Source organism: Amblyraja radiata, chromosome 47 (assembly GCF_010909765.2).
Source record: "Amblyraja radiata isolate CabotCenter1 chromosome 47, sAmbRad1.1.pri, whole genome shotgun sequence".
NCBI lineage: Eukaryota > Metazoa > Chordata > Chondrichthyes > Rajiformes > Rajidae > Amblyraja > Amblyraja radiata.
The window spans coordinates 3418723-3441516 of NC_046002.1; the positions used below are offsets into that span (position 1 = coordinate 3418723).

At 50.8% G+C, this 22794-nt stretch overlaps 1 protein-coding gene across 1 annotated transcript; it reads right to left on the reverse strand.

Annotated features, from left to right (window-relative positions):
• Positions 1 to 256: 256 nt before the first annotated feature.
• rfx5 (regulatory factor X5) lies at positions 257 to 21356 on the reverse strand. Its single transcript, XM_033015845.1, has 10 exons — positions 21291 to 21356; positions 18095 to 18224; positions 14201 to 14234; positions 11137 to 11219; positions 7847 to 7984; positions 6953 to 7069; positions 6038 to 6119; positions 3544 to 3745; positions 2115 to 2206; positions 257 to 1284 (listed from the first exon to the last, which is right to left on the reverse strand). The coding sequence occupies exons 2-10, from the start codon at positions 18211 to 18213 to the stop codon at positions 403 to 405; spliced, it is 1749 nt and encodes a 582-aa protein (XP_032871736.1). The 5' UTR covers positions 18214 to 18224; positions 21291 to 21356; the 3' UTR covers positions 257 to 402.
• Positions 21357 to 22794: the final 1438 nt, after the last annotated feature.

Consider the following 22794-nt stretch of genomic DNA (forward strand, 5'->3'; position numbering starts at 1 on the left):
TCGTATCGGGCCACGACTCATTCAGCACTAGATGTTGTTGGACTGCAGGATGCAATATCACCAGACGGTGTTGGACGTTGCCAACTCTCTCTCTCTCTCTGTCTCTGTCTGTCTCTCTGTGTGTCTTTCTCTCACTCTCACTGTCTCTCTCTGTCCGTCTCTCTGTGTCTGTCTCTCAGTCTGTGTCTCTCTCTATCTGTGTCTCTCTCTCTCCGTCTTTCTGTCTGTCTCTCTGTCTATCTCGCTCTCACTCTCTCTCCATCTTTCTCTCTCTGTGTCTGTCTCTGTCAGTCTTTCTCACTCTGTGTGTGTCCGTCTGTCTAACTGTCTGTCTGTCTGTCTCTCCCTCCCTCTCCCTCAATGCTCTGCTTGCTCAGCCGGTCCTTAGGGTTTGCTAAACCCTTAAGGCAGCCCGGATGAAGTGGGCCGAGGTGTCGTGGTCTGCGGTTGGCGGGGGTCCTGTGCGCTGGCGACCCGGTACTTTGAGTCCCGCCCTGCCAGGCCGGGCAGCGACCTGATCACCGAGGACTTGCGGACCACCGAGCCGGCAGCCCCGGTGTTAGTCCTGGGCTGGCCGAGCGAGGGGGGGACAGGAGGAGGGGGAGGGGGAGGGGGAGGGGGAAGAACACGGGCTCCTGCCTGAGGTGTCGGGGGAACAGCGGCGGCGACCGTTCCTGCTGGCGGCAGCCGGGGGGCCGGGGCGATGTCCGGCAGCAAGATGGCCCCCGGGGTCTGTTGCCTGCTGGGGGCCGGCCCGCTCTTGCCCGTGTGCGGCGAGGCCTTCCGCGGCCTCCCCCTCCTCTTCTTGGAGAGATGCTCGGCGCCGAGCGGCGGCAGCAGCGGACGGCAGGCGTGCCGTTTGCGCGGCAAGGCTTGCGGCGGTCCGGGCGGGAACTTGACGCCCTTGGGCCCCGTGGCGGCGGCGGCGACGATGACGGCGGGAGGCGGCACCTCGGCGGGCAGAGCCGGCAGCCTCACCGGGCTGGCGGACACGCTCGGCAGGATGACGGTGACCTTCTTCAGCAGCGGCACCATGCCCGCGCCGCCGCCGGGCCCCGGGGACAGGGGGATGGCGCCCAACCGGAGGGGCAAGGCCGAGCGGGCGATCACACCGGCGGCAGAGATGGCCACCAGCTTCTTGGCCAGCGCCTTGGGCCGGATGGGGGCGAAGCGGTTTATCACGCTGTCAACATCGACCACGGTGGGCTGCTTCACTCGCACGGCTGATGGCGACACGTCTTTCCCGCTCGGGGAGCGCGGCACCGTCCCTTTCGACGTCTCCGTCTGAAAACAAAAGGAAAACATTTTCTGTTTGTGCAAGAAGGAACTTTAAGAATGCTTCCAGAACCAGGGCTTTTCCCAACGTTTCCAGAACCAGGGGCCACACAGTTTAAGAATAAGGAGTAAGCCATTTAGAACGGAGACGAGGAAACACTTTTTCTCACAGAGAGTGGTGAGTCTGTGGAATTCTCTGCCTCAGAGGGCGGTGGAGGCGGGTTCTCTGGATGCTTTCAAGAGAGAGCTAGATAGGGCTCGTAAAGATAGCAGAGTCAGGGGATAGGGGGAGAAGGCAGGAACGGGGTACTGATTGGGGACAATGATCGCAATGAATGGCGGTGCTGGCTCGAAGGGCCGAATGGCCTCCTCCTGCACCTATTTTCTATGTTTCTAAAACAAGCCTAGTCTTTTCAATCTTTCCTCATATGAGTCCCGCCATCCCAGGGATCAATCTCGTGAACCTACCCTGCACTGCCTCAATCACAAGGATGTCCTTCCTCAAATTAGGAGACCAAAACTGTACACAATATTCTAAGACTGTGGCTCCTGGTTCTGGACTGGCCCAACATTGGGAACATTTTTCCTGCCCCTAGCTTGTCCAGTCCTTTTATAATTGTATATGTTTCTATAAGATCCCCCTCATCCTTCTAAACTCCAGTGAATACAAGCCTAGTCTTTTCAATCTTTCCTCATATGACAGTCCCGCCATCTCAGGGATCAATCTTGTGAACCTACGCTGCACTGCCTCAATCACAAGGATGTCCTTCCTCAAATTAGGCAAGACAATTAGTCGAGGCAGGAATGGCACTGAATGCCCAGCAACGTTTAGCACTTACCTGCGAGTCTTGCGTCCTCTCCTCAACGTTCTTCCCCGCGTTCTTGGACTGCTGTCGATGCTTCGGGTCTTTCTCCCCTTTCAGCATGTTTTCTGCGGGTTAAGCAAAGGGCGGAGATGAAGACAAGTACAAAAGTAGGACTTCTTTAAAAACCAAACGGGGTTTGTTGACATTTCTTTCGTGTTAGGAAGTGTGAAGGCGTCTTTCCCTTGTGAGTCACAGGAGTTGACATTCGGCCCATTAAGTCCACGCCGCCATTCAATCATGGCCGATCTATCCCCCCCCCACTCAACCCCATTCTCCTGCCTTCTCCCCGTAACCCCTGACACTCTTACTAATCAAGTATCTGTCAATCTCCGCCTTTAAACTATTTGCATGGACAGCACCTGTAGTCAGGATCGAAACTGAGACTCTGGCGCTGTAAGGCAACAACTCTACCCCTGTGCCTGGATAGAGAAGACATGGAGAGGATGCTTCCACTGATAGAAGAGTCCAGGAGCAGAGGGCAAAAATACCCAATGAAGTGGCCTCCACAGACGTCTGTGGCAATGAATTCCACAGATTCACCACCCTCTGACTGAAGAGATTCCTCCTCATCTTCTGTCTGAAGGTACGTCCTTATATTCTGAAGCTCTGCCCTCTGGTCCTAGACTCTCCCACTAGTGGAAACAGCGGTGGAGTTGCTGCCTCACAGTGCCAGCGACGTGGGTTCGATCCCAACCTCGGGTGCTGCCCGCACACAGTTTGTACGTTCTCCCGGTGACCGCGTGGGTTTTCCCCGATTTATTTCCTGCCACATATTTTGCCGATAATTACTTAACTGGCTCTGAAGAACATTGGATATTCTAAGGAAGTGAAAATAAATGATTTACCATTGTGGCTCAGATGCAGAAAGGGGAGGTTTTCGTTTAGTTTGGATACACAGCATGGGAATAGGCCCTTTGGCCCTCTCAGCCCAAACCAACCATTGATTTTTTTTCCCCGTATAAACCATTGAAAACCCATGGAAGTGGATTTCTGGAGTTTAGAAGGATGAGAGGGCATCTTATTGAAACATATAAGACTATTAAGGGTTTGGACACGCTAGAGGCAGGAAGCATGTTCCCGATGTTGGGGGAGAGTCCAGAACCAGGGGCCACACACACACACAGTTTAAGAATAAGGAGTAAGCCATTTAGAACGGAGACGAGGAAACACTTTTTCACACTGAGAGTGGTGAGTCTGTGGAAATCGGAGGGAGGGAGGGAGGGAGGGAGGGAGGGAGGGAGGGAGGGAGGGAAGGAAGGAATACTTTGTGACATTCCCAAGGTATGCAAATAGTGGCCGATAAAGGGCACTGACAAAATTACAGTGTCCGCGCCAGGTCCCCCTTTGTTCATCCCCCCCACCCCCCCACCCCCACAGCGGGCGGTCCAACCAGGTCACTCACCGGTCATCAGTTCCTCCATCACCATCGTGGCGTTCTTGGTTCTGGGGCTGATGAGGTGCTCCATCACCAGGAAGCGGGCCAGGTCTATCACCGTGTCAAACTGCCTCATCAGCACCCGCTGCGCCCACTCACAGATCAGGCTGATGGCCGCAGTCATCAGCGTCTCGTTCTGCTGCGACTTGTCGACTTCCTTCAACTCGGACTGACGGGGAGCGGGGGGAGGGAGGGAGGTAGGGAGCGAGAGACAGAGAGAGAGAGAGAGAGAGACAGAGAGAGAGAGAGAGACAGAAAGACAGAGAGATAAAAAAGACAGTGAAAGGCAGAGAGAGAGAAAGACACAGAGAGAGAGAAAGACACAGAGAGAGAAAGACACAGAGAGAGACAGAGACAGACACAGAGAGACAGACACAGAGAGACAGAGACAGAGACGGAGACAGAGACGGAGACAGAGACGGAGAGAGAGACAGAGAGAGACGGAGAGAGACGGAGAGAGACGGAGAGAGACGGAGAGAGACGGAGAGAGACGGAGAGAGACGGAGAGAGACGGAGAGAGACGGAGAGAGAGAGACAGAGAGAGACAGAGAGAGACAGAGAGAGACAGAGAGAGACAGAGAGAGACAGAGAGAGACAGAGAGAGACAGAGAGAGACAGAGAGAGACAGAGAGACAGAGAGACAGAGAGACAGAGAGACAGAGAGACAGAGAGAGACAGAGAGAGACAGAGAGAGACAGAGAGAGACAGAGAGAGACAGAGAGAGACAGAGAGAGACAGAGAGAGACAGAGAGAGACAGAAAGAAAGAGAGACACACAGAAAGAGAGACACACAGAAAGAGAGACACACAGAAAGAGAGACACACAGAAAGAGAGACACACAGAAAGAGAGACACACACACACACAGAGAGGCAGACCATAAGCATAAATCATGTGCGTGAGTTGGCTTGCCTGCTCCTCTACTTCACGTTCTACTTCTCACTGTGTGTCCTGGGCCTCCCTCCATCCCTCCATCTCTCTCTCTCACACGTCCTCTTGTGTTGTGCCTCCATCTCCCTCTCTGTACCATCTTGCCGTTGACCAACGTCTGTCCAGCCTCACTCCAGGTACGTTCTGCCCCCCCCCCCCCCACTCTCTCTCCATTAATCTCTCCGGCCCCATTTGGACTCGCGCCACACGGCATCTCTGACAGTGAAAGACTCTCAGTGATGCTGTGCGCCCTCAGTATGGCATCCAGGCAGCACAGCGGTAGAGTTGCTGCCTTACAGCGCCGGGCTCCATCCCTGCTACGGGTGCTGCTGTCCGTGCCGAGTTTGCACGTTCTCCCCGTGAGTTTTCCCCGAGATCTTCGGTTTCCTCCCACACTCCAAAGACGCGCAGGTTTGTAAGTTAATCGGCTTGGTAAATGTAAAAATTGTCCCTAGTGGGTGCAGGGTGGTGCTAGTGTGCAGCGACCGCTGGTCGGCGCGGGCCCGGTGGGCCGAAGGGCCTGTTTCTGCGCAGAGGAAGATGACTGAACTTTGGTGCCTTCCCTCACACTGGGAAAACTTTGATTCTGCTGTGTGGGGATGTTTTATGTCGGAGTTTATCGTGAACAAGGGGCCACACACACACACAGTTTAAGAATAAGGGGCAAGCCATTTAGAACGGAGACGAGGAAACACTTTTTCTCACAGAGAGTGGTGAGTCTGTGGAATTCTCTGCCTCAGAGGGCGGTGGAGGCCGGTTCTCCGGATGCTTTCAAGAGAGAGCTGGATAGGGCTCTTAAAGATAGCGGAGTCAGGGGATATGGGGAGAAGGCAGGAACGGGGTACTGATTGGGGATGATCAGCCATGATCACATTGAATCTCTCTTGAAAGTATCCAGAGAACCGGCCTCCACCCCCTTCCGAGGCAGAGAATTCCACAGACTCAGTGAGAAAAAGTGTTTCCTCGTCTCCGTTCTAAATGGCTTACTCCTTATTCTTAAACTGTGTGTGGCCCTTGGTTCTGGACACCCCCAACATCGGGAACACGTTTCCTGCCTCTTGCGTGTCCAAGCCCTTAACAATCTTAGATGTTTCAATGAGATATCCTCTCATCCTTCGAAACTACCAAAGTGTACAAGCCCACAGCCGTTCCATTCTCTCAGCATATGACAGTCCCGCCATCCCGGGAATTAACCCGGTGAACCTACGCTGGGCTCCGTCAATAGCAAGAATGTCCTTCATCAAATTAGGGGGGCAAAACTGCACACAATACTCCAGGTTTGCAAAGAAACATAGAAAATAGGTGCAGGAGTAGAGGCCATTCGGCCCTTCGAGCCTGCACCGCCATTCAATATGATCATGGCTGATCATCCAACTCAGTATCCTGTACCTGCTTTCTCTCCATACCCTCTGATCCCTTTAGCCACAAGAAGTGGTCACTTAGTTATGAATGTACACAATGATGCCGTCTATCTTCCCCAAACATAACCGTCGGATTAATACAAACATGATATACTTTTGTAATCCCACTTACTGGATCTGGGAGTTTCAAATCCAGGCTTGGAAGAGAAGGCATACTAACCACAGTCTTTCTTCTTATGCCACCATAACAGTACGTTGGAGAAAGTTAAGTACATAAGCAAGACGAGTACAATTGTAGAATACGTTAACTCTGTGGTTACATCGTCGGAAGAGTGTACAGACACCAGGACCACTGATCGAGAGTTACAGAGTGATACAGTGTGGAAACAGGCCCTTCAGCCCACAATGTCCCAGCTACACTAGCCCGTGTTTGGCCCATATCCCTCTCAATCTGTCCTATCCATGTACCTGTCGAATTGTTTCTTAAACGTTGGGACAGTCCCAGCCTCAACTACCTCCTCCGGCAGCTCGTCACATACACCCACCACCCCTTTGTGTGAAAAAGTTACCCCTCGGTAGTCCCATGTTATCCCATTTTTTCCATCCTACTTGGGGCACTTTAGGGAGGACAACCAACCTACAAATCCCGAATATCTTTGGGATGCGGGAGGAAACCCACGCGGTAACAGACAGAACATGCAAACTCCGCAGAGACAGCACATCCGGGTCTCGGGCGTTGTGAGGCAAGGTGGAGTTGTTGCCTTACAGCGCTAGAGATCCGGGTTCGATCCTGGGTACGGAGTTTGTGCATTCTCCCCGTGGCCGCGTGGTACATTGTCCCGTGTGCGTGTAGGGGGGCCGCTGGTCGGCACGGACTCGGTGGGCCGAAGGGCCTGTTTCTGCGCTGTACCTCTGAACTAAACTAAGCTCTACCGCTGCGCCACCATTTCACTGGAAGCAACAGCCTGGGGTTTGATGGGGTCGGGGGGTCACCAGCTTGGTGGGCCGACACACGAAGAGCACAGCCACGGTGGAAACGACAAAAACACATGATGCGTTTGATGACAAAGGAGATGGAAAAGGATATTTAGACTGGCCTCGCCCTCCCAGTCGTCGAGCCTTGAAGTTAGGAAAGACATCGCGCATGATTTTGCCAAAGTTGGCTGCACTCAGGAGCCGGTAGGATAGATTATCACAGTAGCGCCTGCGTTCAAAGACAAAAGATCAGATTTGCTTTTACAATTCAAGGTTCCACACGGTAGTTTTTGTGTTTATATCATGGGATAGAAGCAGAATTAGACCATTCGGCCCATCAAGTCTACTCCACCATTCAATCATGGCTGATCTCTCTCCCCCCCATTCTCCTGCCTTCTCGCCATAACCCCTGACACCCGAATCTATCTATCTCGGTCTTCAAAATATCCACTGACCATGTGGCCTCCACAGACGTCTGTGACAAAGAATCCCACAGATTCACCACCCTCTGACTAAAGAAATTCCTCCTCATCTCCTCCCTAAAGGAACGTCCTTTAATTCTGAGGCTGTGCTCTCTGGTCCTAGACTCTCCCACTAGTGGAAACATCCTCTCCACATCCACTCTATCCAGGCCTTTCACTATTCGGTAACGTTTCAATGAGGTCCCCCCCTCATTCTTCTAAACTCCAGTGAGCACAGGCCCAGTGCCGTCAAACGCTCATCGTATGCTAACCCACTCATTCCTGGGATCATTCTCGAGTACAGGCCCAGTGTCGTCAAAGGCTCATCGTATGCTAACCCACTCAATCCCGGAATCATTCTTGTGAACCTCCTCTGGACCCTCTCCAGAGCCAGCACATCCCTCCTCAGATACGGGGCCCAAATCTATTCGCAGTGCTCCAAATGCGCCTTAATGGAGCCTCAGTATTGCATCTCTGTCTCTGTGTCCATCTGGGAGGGGTGGTTAGAGTGGCTTTTGCCTGCCTGTACGCCTACATTCACTTACTTGTAAGATTCGTAGACATGTTGCTTTGGCAGACAGGTGTCTGGATGCTCCTCAAGATGGTTCCTTATCCAGTTGCAAGCATGCATTTGGTCGGCGGTGCTTGTGGGGTACTGGTCACTGGCACTGACGTTGGTGCTGCTATCATATGGCAATCATGAAAGAAACGGATAAAGACACAGTTATTTTCATACTTTAAAATCTCGGCACTGGGGTCCCAAACCTCCTTCAGTTTGGTTTTAGAGATACAGCGTGGAAACAGGCCCTTCGGCCCACCAAGTCCGCACCGACCAGCGTCCCCCCCCCCCCCCGCACTATCTTTATATTTGAATTTCACATCAAGCAGCTGCAGTAAAGCAGGACAGTGATGGAAAGCACTCAGTCCTCTTCCGAATCCGGGGACAAGTTAAGAGAGTTAACCCCTCCCCCCACCCCGCACTAACTTACACTAAACCGAAGTACCCAGAGAAAACCCACGCAGGTCACGGGCAGAGCGTACAAACTCGGTACAGACAAGCACCCGTGGCCAGGACGTACGCCCAGGTCTCTGGCGCTGTGAGGCAGCAACTCTACCGCTGCGACAGCGTGCCGACCTATATGCCTCATGTGGAAATTAGAAATATAGAAAATAGGTGCAGGAGTAGAGGCCATTCGACCCTTCGAGCCTGCACCGCCATTCAATATGATCATGGCGGATCATCCAACTCAGTATCCCATCCCTGCCTTCTCTCCATACCCCCTGATCCCTTTAGCCACATCTAACTCCCTCTTAAATATAGCCAATGAACTGTGGCCTCAACTACCTTCTGTGGCAGAGAATTCCACAGATTCACCACTCTCTGTGTAAAAAATGATTTTCTCATCTCGGTCCTAAAAGATTTCCCTCTTATCTTTAAACTGTGTGACCCCTTGTTCTGGACTTCCCCAACATCGGGAACAATCTTCCTGCATCTAGCCTGTCCAACCCCTTAAGAATTTTGTACGTTTCTATAAGATCCCCCCTCAATCTTCTAAATTCTAGCGAGTACAAGCCGAGTCTATCCAGTCTTTCTTCATATGAAAGTCCTGCCATCCCAGGAATCAGTCTGGTGAACCTTCTCTGTACTCCCTCTATGGCAAGAATGTCTTTCCTCAGATTAGGAGACCAAAACTGTACGCAATACTCCAGGTGTGGTCTCACCAAGACCCTGTACAACTGCAGTAGAACCTCCCTGCTCCTATACTCAAATTGCATGGCAAAGGATAAAAGGAATTAAAACACCAGACTGGCACAGAGGGGGAGTTGCTGCTTTTGCGCACCACAAACCCGGGTTCGATCCCGACTACGGTTGCTGTCTGTATAATAATAATAATAATAATAATAAATTTTATTTATGGGCGCCTTTCAAGAGTCTCAAGGACACCTTACAAAAATTTAGCAGGTAGAGGAAAAACATGTAAGGGGAATGAAATAAATAGTAGAGACATGACTAGTACACAAAGTAAAGACAGAATTCAATTCAAAACACAATATGAGGCAATTAATGCACAGATGAAAATGGAGGGGGACGTGGGGCTAAGGATAGGCAGAGGTGAAGAGATGGGTCTTGAGGCGGGACTGGAAGATGGTGAGGGACACGGAATTGCGGATCAGTTGGGGGAGGGAGTTCCAGAGCCTGGGAGCTGCCCTGGAGAAGGCTCTGTCCCCAAAACTGCGGAGGTTGGACTTGTGGATGGAGAGGAGACCGGCTGATGTCGATCTGAGGGACCGTGAGGGTTGGTAGGGAGAGAGGAGGTCAGTGAGATATGGGGGGGGCCAGATTGTGGAGGGCTTTGTAGGTGAGGATCAGGATTTTGTAGGTGATCTGGTGGGAGATGGGAAGCCAGTGAAGTTGTTTGAGGACTGGAGTGATGTGATGCCAGGATTTGGTGTGGGTGATGAGTCGGGCGGCTGCGTTCTGGACCAGTTGGAGTCGGTTGATGTAGGTGGAGCTGATGCCAAGGAGAAGTGAGTTGCAATAGTCCAGTCGGGAGGAGATGAAGGCATGGATGAGTCTTTCAGCAGCGGGCGGTGTGAGAGAGGGTCTGAGTTTGGCGATGTTGCGGAGATGAAAGAAGGAGGTTTTAATGACATGGCGGATGTGAGGCTCAAGGGAGAGGGTGGAATCAAAGATCACGCCAAGGTTGCGGGCCTGGGGAGATGGGGAGACAGTGGTGCCGTCGATGGTGAGAGTGGGGTTATTGATTTTGCTGAGTGTGGCTTTGGAGCCTATGAGGAGGAATTCTGTCTTATCACTGTTGAGTTTGAGGAAGTTATGTTGCATCCAGGTTTTTATAGCTGACAAACAGGAGTTGATATGGGAGAGGGGGGGGTTGTGGGGGGATTTGGTGCCGAGGTAGATCTGGGTGTCATCGGCGTAACAGTGGAAGTTTGTATGTTTGTATGGAGTTTGTATGTTCTTCCTGAGGCCGAGTGGGGTTTCTCCTCTCTTTACTCTCTTTACAGCCAACTCTCTTTTCTCTCTCTTTGCAAGCTTGGCTTGTACACTCTGGAGTTTAGAAGGATGAGAGGGAATCTCATTGAAACATATAAGATTGTTAAGGGCTTGGACACGCTAGAGGCAGGAAACATGTTCCCAATGTTGGGGGAGTCCAGAACCAGGGGCCACAGTTTAAGAATAAGGAGTAAGCCATTTAGAACGGAGACGAGGAAATACTTTTTCTCACAGAGAGTGGTGAGTCTGTGGAATTCTCTGCCTCAGAGGGCGGTGGAGGCAGGTTCTCTGGATGCTTTCAAGAGAGAGCTAGATAGGGCTCTTAAGATAGCGGAGTCAGGGGATATGGGGAGAAGACAGGAACGGGGTACTGATTGTGGATGATCAGCCATTTTTTTTTTTTTTTGGATTGAATTCTGTTTTTAATTTGTGTCTCTGTGATGTCTTTATTACTTATTTTATTCTGATTATATGTTTTTATTCCTATTAATCTATGTAAGGTGTCCTTGAGATGTCGGAAAGGCGCCCATTAAATAAAATTTATTATTATTATTATTATGATCACATTGAATGGCGGTGCTGGCTCGAAGGGCCAAATGGCCTACTCCTGCATCTATTGGCTATTGTCTCCGGGTGCTCCGGTTTCCTCCCAGACCCCAAAGATGTACGGGTTTGCAGGTTAATTGGCTTTGGTAAATAAAAGTAAGAAATAGTTAGTAGTGTGTAAGATTGAACTGGTGTATGGGGATCGCTGGTCGGGCGGACTGGGTGGGCTGAAGAGACTGTTTCCGCGCAAATGTTTCCGCGGCGACTATGTACCTTTTCTCTCCATGGCTCGGTCCTGAAGGAAGTTGAAGGTAGAAATAAAGCTTCTCAGAATCGGAAAATCCTTTGACTTCTTGCTGCAGGCAAAGTGAGAAAATGAATCAAACAGCACACGACCGCAGGGAGGGAATGCAAACTCCGCACAGGCAGTACCCGAGGTCAGGATCGAATCCGGGGCGGGCGGCTCGACCAACTGCGCCACTGTGTAGTCAACTCCTTACTTCCAATTGAATTACTGCTCACCTATAAATCACTACATGGTTTAGGGCCAAAGTATATCACTGACATGCTTCCACTATATAAGCCTTCTAGACCGCTAAGATCTTCTGAAACCAATCTGCTAGTGATTCCCAGAGTAAATACAAAACATGGGAAAGCAGGATTTAGTTACTATGCAACAAATAGCTGGAATAAACTTCCTGAAGATTTAAGACTTGCCTCAACTTTGACCACTTTTAAAACAAGACTGAAAACTTTTATGTTTACTTTAGCTTTCAGCTAAATCTTAACTACATTGCACTTTTAACTTTTGCACTTTTTATAATGCATTTTTAATTTTGCTTTTCTTTTCTTTTAGTTCTTCTATTTTATTTCATTTTATTATTTCATTTATTGTATGACATGTTTTTATGTGAAGCACTTTGAGTCTGCCTTGTGTATGAAATGTGCTATATAAATAAAGTTGCCTTGCCTTGCCTACTTCCAATGTGACTTGGATAGGCTGGGTGAGTGGGCAAATGCATGGCAGATGCAGTATAATGTGGATAAATGTGAGCTTATCCACTTTGGTGGCAAAAACAGGAAAGTAGACTATTATCTGAATGGTGGCCGACTAGGAAAAGGGGAGATGCAACGAGACCTGGGTGTCATGGTACACCAGTCATTGAAAGTAGGCATGCAGGTGCAGCAGGCAGTGAAGAAAGCGAATGGTATGTTAGCATTCATAGCAAAAGGATTTGAGTATAGGAGCAGGGAGGTTCTGCTGCAGTTGTACATGGGTCTTGGTGAGACCACACCTGGAGTATTGCGTACAGTTTTGGTCTCCTAATCTGAGGAAAGACATTCTTGCCATAGAGGGAGTACAGAGAAGGTACACCAGACTGATTCCTGGGATGTCAGGACTTTCATATGAAGAAAGACTGGATAGACTCGGCTTGTACTCGCTAGAATTTAGAAGATTGAGGGGGGATCTTATAGAAACTTACAAAATTCGTAAGGGGTTGGACAGGCTAGATGCAGGAAGATTGTTCCCGATGTTGGGGAAGTCCAGAACAAGGGGTCACAGTTTAAGGATAAGGGGGAAATCTTTTAGGACCGAGATGAGGAAAACATTTTTCACACAGAGAGTGGTGAATCTGTGGAATTCTCTGCCACAGAAGGTAGTTGAGGCCAGTTCATTGGCTATATTTGAGAGGGAGTTAGATGTGGCCCTTGTGGCTAAAGGGATCAGGGGGTATGGAGAGAAGGCAGGTACAGGATACTGAGTTGGATGATCAGCCATGATCAGATTGAATGGCGGTGCAGGCTCGAAGGGCCGAATGGCCTACTCCTGCACCTATTTTCTATGTTTCTATGTTTCCATATTCTTTAACGACTTTACCCAGCCGTTCGCCTCAGCACCAGAAACGGAGAGGTTTCTTCTCAGCTGTTCACAGGCAACTGAATCATCCTACCAACAACCAGACAACGACCCTGAGCTGCTATCTAATTCACTGGAGGCCCTCGGACTATCTTTAATCGGACTTTACCTTGCACTAAACGTGGTCAATTCCCGGGATGGCGGGACTGTCATATGTTGATAGAATGGAGCGGCTTAGCTTGTACCCTCTGGAATTTAGGATTAGAGGGGATCTTATTGAAACATATAAGATTATTAATGTTTTGGACACGCTAAAGGCAGGAAATATATTTCCGATGTTGGGGGAGTCCAGAACCAGGGGCCACAGTTTAAGAATAAGGGGTAAGCCACTTAGAACGGAGATGAGGAAAAACCTTTTCCACACAGAGTTGCGAATCTGTGGAATTGTCTACCTCAGAAGGCTGTGGAGGCCAATTCTCTGGATGCTTTCAAGAGAGTTAGACAGAGCTCTTAAAGATAGCGGAGTCTGGGGAAATGGGGAGGAGGCAGGAACGGGGTACTTACATAGATACATAGAAAATAGGTGCAGGAGTAGGCCATTCGGCTCTTCGAGCCTGCACCGCCATTCAATATGATCATGGCTGATCATCCAACTCAGTATCCTGTACCTGCCTTCTCTCCATACCCCCTGATCCCTTTAGCCACAAGGGCCACATCTAACTCCCTCTTAAATATAGCCAATGAACTGTCCTCAACTACCCTCTGTGGCAGAGAGTTCCAGAGATTCACCACTCTCTGTGTGAAAAAGTTTCTTCTCATCTCGGTCCTAAAGGATTTCCCCCTTATCCTTAAGCTGTGACCCCTTGTCCTGGACTTCCCCAACATCGGGAACAATCTTCCTGCATCTAGCCTGTCCAACCCCATAAGAATTTTGTACGTTTCTATAAGATCCCCTCTCAATCTCCTAAATTCTAGCGAGTATAAGCCAAGCCTATCCAGTCTTTCTTCATATGAAAGTCCTGACATCCCAGGAATCAGTCTGGTGAACCTTCTCTGCACTCCCTCTATGGCTATAATGTCCTTCCTCAGATTTGGAGACCAAAACTGTACGCAATACTCCAGGTGTGGTCTCACCAAGACCCTGTACAACTGCAGTAGAACCTCCCTGCTCCTATACTCAAATCCTTTTGCTGATTGTGGGTGATCAGTCATGATCACATTGAATGGCGGTGCTGGCTCGAAGGGCCGAATTGGCCTACTCCTGTACCTATTGTCTATTGTTATTCCTTTATCATGTATCTGTGCGCTGTGGACGGCTCGATTGTAATCATGTATAGTCTATCCGCTGACTGATTCGCACACCACAATAAGCTTTTCAACGTACCTCGGTACATGTGACACTAAACTAAACTGAACTGAACTAAACTGAATTAAACTAAACTAAACTGGCATAGGGTAGGATATTGAACAAGTACTTACCAGAACATTTTCCACTTTTATCTGGACATTTTTGCTGCAAGAAATAGAAGAGAAGAATAGTGTTAAATAGGATCTTAGATCATGCAATGCAGGTTAGGCACAGGGCTGGAGCAGGTTATAATAAATATACTTTTGGACACGCTAGAGGCAGGAAACATGTGACCGATGTTGGGGGAGTCCAGAACCAGGGGCCACAGTTTAAGAATAAGGGGTAAGCCATTTAGAACGGAGACGAGGAAAAGCTTTTTCTCACAGAGAGTGGTGAGTCTGTGGAATTCTCTGCCTCAGAGGGCGGTGGAGGCCAGTTCTCTGGATACTTTCAAGAGAGAGCTAGATAGGGCTCTTAAAAATAGCGGAGTCAGGGGATATGGGGAGAAGGCAGGAACGGGGTACTGATCGGGGATGATCAGCCATGATCACATTGAATGGCGGTGCTGGCTCGAAGGGCCAAATGGCCTACTCCTGCACCTATTGTCTATACTAATTTCCAAATTTTAGCTCCAATGACTCTCCTGGTCTTTCAAGCATTATATGAGGATTGTCGGTGTCACTGAGAACCATTCCCAAGTGGGTGAGAGCTACTCGCACCATGAAGTTTGGACTAGTTTAGTTTAGAGATACAGCGCGGAAAACAGGCCCTTTGGCCAAACCGAGTCCGCGCTGACCAGCGACCCCAGCACACTAACAACACTATCCTACACGCACTAGGGACAATTTACACTTATACAAAGCCAGTCAACCGGTATGTCTTTGGAATGTGGGAGGAAACCGGAACACCCGGAGATAACCCACTCGGCCTCAGGAAGAACATACATAGAAACATAGAAAATAGGTGCAGGAGTAGAGGCCATTCGGCCCTTCGAGCCTGCACCGCCATTCAATATGATCATGGCTGATCATCCAACTCAGTATCCTGTACCTGCCTTCTCTCCATACCCCCTGACCCCTTTAGCCACAAGGGCCACATCTAACTCCCTCTTAAATATAGCCAATGAACTGTGGCCTCAACTACCTTCTGTGGCAGAGAATTCCACAGATTCACCACTCTCTGTGTGAAAAATGTTTTCCTCATCTCGGTCCTAAAAGATTTCCCCCTTATCCTTAAACTGTGACCCCTTGGTCTGGACTTCCCCGACATCGGGAACAATCTTCCTGCATCTAGCCTGTCCAACCCCTTAAGAATTTTGTAAGTTTCTATAAGATCCCCCCTCAATCCAGGACAAGGGGTCACAGCTTAAGGATAAGGGGGAAATCCTTTAAAACCGAGATGAGAAGAACTTTTTTCACACAGAGAGTGGTGAATCTCTGGAACTCTCTGCCACAGAGGGTAGTCGAGGCCAGTTCATTGGCTATATTTAAGAGGGAGTTAGATGTGGCCCTTGTGGCTAAGGGGATCAGAGGGTATGGAGAGAAGGCAGGTACGGGATACTGAGTTGGATGATCAGCCATGATCATATTGAATGGCGGTGCAGGCTCGAAGGGCCTACTCCTGCACCTAATTTCTATGTTTCTATGTTAATCTTCTAAATTCTAGCGTGTACAAGTCGAGTCTATCCAGTCTTTCTTCATATGAAAGTCCTGACATCGCAGGAATCAGTCTGGTGAACCTTCTCTGTACTCCCTCTATGGCAAGAATGCCTTTCCTTAGATTAGGAGACCATACAAACTCCATACAGACAGCAACCGTAACCGAGATCAAACCTGAGTCTGTGGTGTGCAAAAGCAGGCCAAGTCAATGGATATTTCTAAGGCAGTGATAGATTCTTGCTTAGTACGGGTGTGAGGGGTGATGGGGAGAAGGCAGGACAACAGGGTTAAGTGGGAAAGATAGATCTACCATCATTGAACAGCAGAGTAGACTAGATTGGGCCGAATGGCCTAATTCTGCTCCTATCACTTATGGACATGAACAGTGCATCAAGGATCAAATCCTTACAGAGAGCTCACTGTCCTATCAGCTTCTCCCTCTCCCCTTCAGGTGGAGGAGAAAGAAAGCATTCTGTATTCAGAGAGTAGGAGTAAGTTGATCATCAGCCCATCATCCCTGCCCCGCCTGCAATTGGTCCAAAACGCCGCAGCCAGACTTCTGACGGGCACCCGAAAAAGGGACAACATCACCCCAATTCTGGCCTCTCTCCACTGGCTCCCAGTATGGTTCAGAATCAACTTCAAGCTCCTCTTATTTGTATACAAAGCCCTTAACGGGCTTGCCCTCACCTACATAGAAACATAGAAACATAGAAATTAGGTGCAGGAGTAGGCCATTCGGCCCTTCGAGCCTGCACCGCCATTCAATATGATCATGGCTGATCATCCACTCAGTATCCCGTACCTGCCTTCTCTCCATACCCTCTGATCCCCTTAGCCACAAGGGCCACATCTAACTCCCTCTTAAATATAGCCAATGAACTGGCCTCGACTACCCTCTGTGGCAGGGAGTTCCAGAGATTCACCACTCTCTGTGTGAAAAAAGTTCTTCTCAAAAATCTGCTAACCCACCATTCCACCTCCAGGTCCCTCAGATCGGCCGACTTGGGGTTACTGACTATCCCGCGTTCCAGGTATAATCTCAGGGGCGACCTCGCTTTTGCGGTTGCAGCACCTAGACTGTGAAACAGTATCCCTCTCCTCATCAGAACTGCCCTCCATCGACTCCTTTAAGTCTAGACTTAAAACTTATTTCTCCTCACAAAGCGTTTCTTGAGGTCATAGAAACATAGAAAATAGGTGCAGGAGTAGGCCATTCGGCCCTTCGAGCCTGCACCGCCATTCAATATGATCATGGCTGATCATCCACTCAGTATCCCGTACCTGCCTTCTCTCCATACCCTCTGATCCCCTTAGCCACAAGGGCCACATCTAACTCCCTCTTAAATATAGCCAATGAACTGGCCTCGACTACCCTCTGTGGCAGGGAGTTCCAGAGATTCACCACTCTCTGTGTGAAAAAAGTTCTTCTCAAAAATCTGCTAACCCACCATTCCACCTCCAGGTCCCTCAGATCGGCTGACTTGGGGTTACTGACTATCCCGCGTTCCAGGTATAATCTCAGGGGCGACCTCGCTTTTGCGGTTGCAGCACCTAGACTGTGAAACAGTATCCCTCTCCTCATCAGAACTGCCCTCCATCGACTCCTTTAAGTCTAGACTTAAAACTTATTTCTCCTCACAAAGCGTTTCTTGAGGTCATAGAAACATAGAAAATAGGTGCAGGAGTAGGCCATTCGGCCCTTCGAGCCTGCACCGCCATTCAATATGATCATGGCTGATCATCCACTCAGTATCCCGTACCTGCCTTCTCTCCATACCCTCTGATCCCCTTAGCCACAAGGGCCACATCTAACTCCCTCTTAAATATAGCCAATGAACTGGCCTCGACTACCCTCTGTGGCAGGGAGTTCCAGAGATTCACCACTCTCTGTGTGAAAAAAGTTCTTCTCAAAAATCTGCTAACCCACCATTCCACCTCCAGGTCCCTCAGATCGGCCGACTTGGGGCTACTGACTATCCCGCGTTCCAGGTATAATCTCAGGGGCGACCTCGCTTTTGCGGTTGCAGCACCTAGACTGTGGAACAGTATCCCTCTCCTCATCAGAACTGCCCCCTCCATCGACTCCTTTAAGTCTAGACTTAAAACTTATTTCTACTCACAAGCGTTTCTTGAGGCCCTCTGAGGGAGCGCTGTATGTGTGTATTTATGTATGTATTGTTAGATCTATGTACCACTGTATGTAGCATGTTAGTTCCTGCACTGATGTAAAGCACTTTGGTCAACGGGAGTTGTTTTTAAATGTGCTATAGAAATGAAATTGACTTGACTTGACTGCTCTGCTGAGGATGAGGGAATAGATACATAAGCGAGTTTGTGCTAAATAGGATGCAGGCTGCTTCTTACTTGATACCACTCTTTAACTTGTGCAGCAGAGTGCTTGGCTCAGTATCCACGGTCTCCGAGTCTGATGGGCTTAGCCTTCCTCGGTCTGCTTCTTGCAGGTGGACCTCTATCACCTCCATGGGATCGGTCTCTGGAAGGAAAAAAGTTTTTAAAATCAGGAGCGGAATAGATTTGGTCGATGCACAGAGTATCTTGCCCAGAGTAAGGGAATCGAGGGCCAGAGGACAGAGGTTTAAGATGAAGGGGAAAAGATTGAAATGGAATAATAATAATAATAATAATGGATGGGATTTATATAGCGCCTTTCTAATACTCAAGGCGCTTTACATCGCATTATTCATTCACTCCTCAGTCACACTCGGTGGTGGTAAGCTACTTCTGTAGCCACAGCTGCCCTGGGGCAGACTGACGGAAGCGTGGCTGCCAATCTGCGCCTACGGCCCCTCCGACCACCACCAATCACTCACACACATTCACACACATTCACACACAGGCAAACGTGGGTGAAGTGTCTTGCCCAAGGACACAACGACAGTATGCACTCCAAGCGGGATTCGAACCGGCTACCTTCCGGTTGCCAGCCGAACACTTAGCCCATTGTGCCATCTGTCGTCCATCTGATGGGTAACTTTTTCTGAGGGTCAATTGAGAAGGCAGGAGAATGGGATTAGGAGGAAGAGATAGATCAGCCATGATTGTACACAAAAATGCTGGAGAAACTCAGCGGGTGCAGCAGCATTTATGGAGCGAAGGAAATAGGCAACGTTTCGGGCCGATTTCCTTCGCTCCATGGATGCTGCTGCACCCGGACTGAAACCCTTCTTCAACATCCTCTGGCAGCTCGTTCCATACATCTACCATTCCTTGCGTGAATAAAGCCACCCTAATTGTCTTCCGACCTTGGCTATGGGGGACGGGCGGCGCTTGCGACAAATTCAGCAGCATTAACAGCATCGCGCAACCACGTTTTTCCCTGGTACAGAGAGGGACTGCAGCTTCCACGGACTCAATATTCTTCCCACCTTGGCTATCCACTCAAAGCATAGGAGATGAAGGTCAGGGAACACTTGCGCTAAGGCCAGCAGCTCCGAAAACACTACACAACCAAACTTCCCCCCACCCCCCATTTATAGAGAGAACACTATGTCCACAGATCCCAATTTTCTTCCGACCTCAGCTATGGGGAACGGGCTGCACTTAGGAACAGCATCTCATATTTCGCTTGGGTGGTTTTCACCCCAGCGGTATGAACATTGACTTCTCGAACTTCAGATAGCCCTTGCTTTCTCACTCCATCCCCTCCGCCTTCCCAGTTCTCCCACCAGTCTTACTGTCTATGACTACATTCTATCGTTGTCCCGCCCCCTCCCCTGACATCAGTCTGAAGAAGGGTCTCAACCCAAAATGTCACCCATTCCTTCTCTCCAGAGATGCTGCCTGACCCGCTGAATTACTCCAGCATTTTGTGTCGACCTTCGGGCTACGCTGTAGTTTAGTTTAGAGATACAGCGCAGAAACAGGCCCTTCGGCCCATCAGGTCTTCACCGACCAGCGACCCCCGTGTGTTAACACCATCCTACACACACTAGGGACAATTTTACATTTACACCGAGCCAATTAAACCTACAAACCTCTACGCCTTTGGAGTTTGGGAGGAAACCGAGGATCTCAGAGTAAACCCACACAGGGCACGGGGAGACGTACAAACTCCAAACAGACAGCACCGGCAGTCAGGATCAAACCCGGGTCTCTGGCACTGTGAGGCAGTACCACTGCTCCACCGTGCTGCCCCACTTGCGCCAAGCTGATTGGGGATGATCAGCCATGATCGCAGTGAATGGCGGGCGCTGGCTCGAAGGGACGAATGTCCGACTCCTGCACCTATTGTCTAAAGCAGCGGTTCCCAACCTTTCTTAGTTCATGGCCCCCTTGGGCTCTTTAATTTTTGTGCCCCCCCCCGACATTATTAGCAGAAAAAAAGTGGCCCCCTTCATTGAACCTGTGGCCCCATAAATCCCCAAATTTTTCTGTGGGCCCCCTGAAATTTTGCCATGGCCCCAGGTTGGGAATCACTGGTCTAAAGCAGCCCCCAAGAGCACCGCTTGACCAATTTTTTCCCCTCGTTACGGACAGGCAGGGGCGGAAAACCCGAGGGGGGCCAGAGGGGACACGTCCCCCCCATGTTTTGAGAGGTAGGCGACATCCCCGCCAGGTTAACCTGCCTGGGCTTGCGGGAAACATGGGCAGCGCGGAGAAGCAGCGCTGGTATCCCGTCAGTCCAGACAGGGCTGTTAGTTAACCCGGTGAGACAGGCAGTTGAGCTGCAGTCTGAAGAAGGGTTTCGGCCCTAAACGTTACCTATTGCTCCATAGATGCTGCTGCACCCGCTGAGTTTCTCCAGCATTTTTGTGTACCTTTGAGCTGCATTTAACGCTGGATTGATCCTCCGAGGCCTCGCACGCGCGCGTGTGTGTGTGAGTGTGTGTGTGAGTGTGTGTGTGTGTGTGAGAGTGAGTGTGTGTGAGTGTGTGAGTGTGATGAGTGTGTGTGTGTGTGCATGAGTGAGTGTGTGTGTGAGTGAGCGAGCGTGTGAGTGAGTGTGAGTGAGTGTGTGTGTGTGTGCATGAGTGAGTGTGTGTGTGAGTGAGCGAGCGTGTGTGTGAGTGTGTGTGTGAGAGTGAGTGTGTGTGAGTGAGTGTGCGAGTGAGTGTGTGTGAGTGTGTGTGTGAGTGAGTGAGTGCGTGTGTGTGAGTGTGTGCGTGAGTGTGTGTGAGTGAGTGTGCGAGTGAGTGTGTGAGTGTGTGTGAGTGAGTGTGTGAGTGCGTGTGTGTGAGTGTGTGCGTGTGTGTGTGAGTGAGTGAGTGAGTGTGTGTGAGTGTGTGTGTGTGTGTGCGTGTGAGTGTGTGCGTGAGTGTGCGCATGCGGCCTCCAAAAAAATTATGTCCCGCCGTCCCCTCCATGTTTTGATGGAGAGTTCCGTTCTTGCGGACAGGGAACGCTCAATTCCCGTTCGGCCTCAGCCGTCCGCTCCACTCCTCCCTGCCACCCTCCGGCCAACCACCCCTCCCACTTTTCCCCCCACCCCCACCCCCCGCACTTGCACTTCCCCCCCCTTGACAACCCATTCCTCTCTCTCTCCCCCCCCCCCCCCCTCTGTCAGGCACGTCCCGCTCCAGCCCACGACCCCCACCTCGACCTCGACCACGACGGGCACGGCAACGGGGCCATTTCAGCCGAACACCGACGCTTTCCCCCCCAAACCCCAGCGGAAAATTAATAAACCAACATTTATACCTCAAACCACTCCGCCGCCGCTCCGATGCCCCGCCCCCAGGGCCGGCGCCCATTGGCCGGCCCCCCGCCGGAAGCGCCAACGCCGCTCTCCCATTGGCCCGCCCGCCCGCCCGTCAGCCCCCCCCCCCTCCCCCCCGTCCGGTGACGTCACCGCGACCAACGGGCTTCACTTTCCTTTCGCTCCGGGTTTGAGGAGAAAATACCCGCCGCCGGTCAACCCAACTTGATCGTTCGGGGAGGTCCCGCCTTTCGGCCGCCCGGAGCCTCCCATTGGATGGACCGCCGAGCCCGCCCACAGAGGCGGCCCTCCCATTGGACGGCGGCCGTGTCAATCACCCGACGACAGCAGGTGTGGTTGAGAGCGCACTAAATTAGCGCCTCGCGGCCTAGTCTTCATGTTTAGCAATAAGAATACTTTATTGTCACACGTGACTCTGCACAGGCAGATTCCTTGCTTGCACACAAACACACACAATGTACACAAACAGCAGCAAGGGTGAGAGGAGATCTCACTGAAACATATAACGCTAGAGGCATGATCATATTGAATGGTGGTGCCAGTACTGGCTCGAAGGGCCGAATGGCCTCTGCTCCTGCACCTATTGTCTAGATAGATAGATAGATATAATTTATTGCCACACAACCAGGGTCGGTGGAAATTTGGGTTGTCTGCAGCAGTACAATAATAAAGAACACACAATAAAACTGTAACACAAACATCCACCACAGCATTCATCACTGTGGTGGAAGGCACAAAGATTTGGCCAGTCCTCCTCCATTTCCCCCCCCCCGTGTACAGGACCAGAGTCCAGAGTCAGTCCAGGATCGGCTCTTCCTCGCCGGAGACCGCGGCTTTAGATTGTTGTAGGCCGCAGGCCGGCGGTCGAGATTTAAAGTCCCCGCCGCAGCCAGAAGCACCGTAGACTGCAGGGCCGGCGGTCGAAGCTCCCCTCCAGGGGTGATGGTAAGTCCATGCCGCACCCGCGGTAGAAGTTGGCCGCGGGCCGGCAGTGATGGCTTCTTCTTCCCCCCCGGGTCCCCCACGAGGGATCCCGGGCTGTAGACGCCGCACCAGCTGGAGCTCTGCAGACCGTGGCTTCAGGCTGCGACTTCAGGCTGCCGGCTGCCCCGGGCCAGCGAAACGGAGCGCTCCCCTCCAGCGAGCCCCAGCGAGGGTCGCCCGCTCCACGCCGAGAGTCCACGCTGTGCCCGCCGCTGAAGCCCCGGGCGTGTCTCCGGGAAAGGCCGCGTCGATCCTTGATGTTAGGCCACGGGGGAGGCGACCTGGAAAAAGTCGCCTCTCCATGGAGGAGGCGACCGAAGCGGTTTCCCCCTTACCCCCCCACACCACCCCCCACACAAAACACACGAAGAAACACAAAATACACACTTTAAAACATACTAAA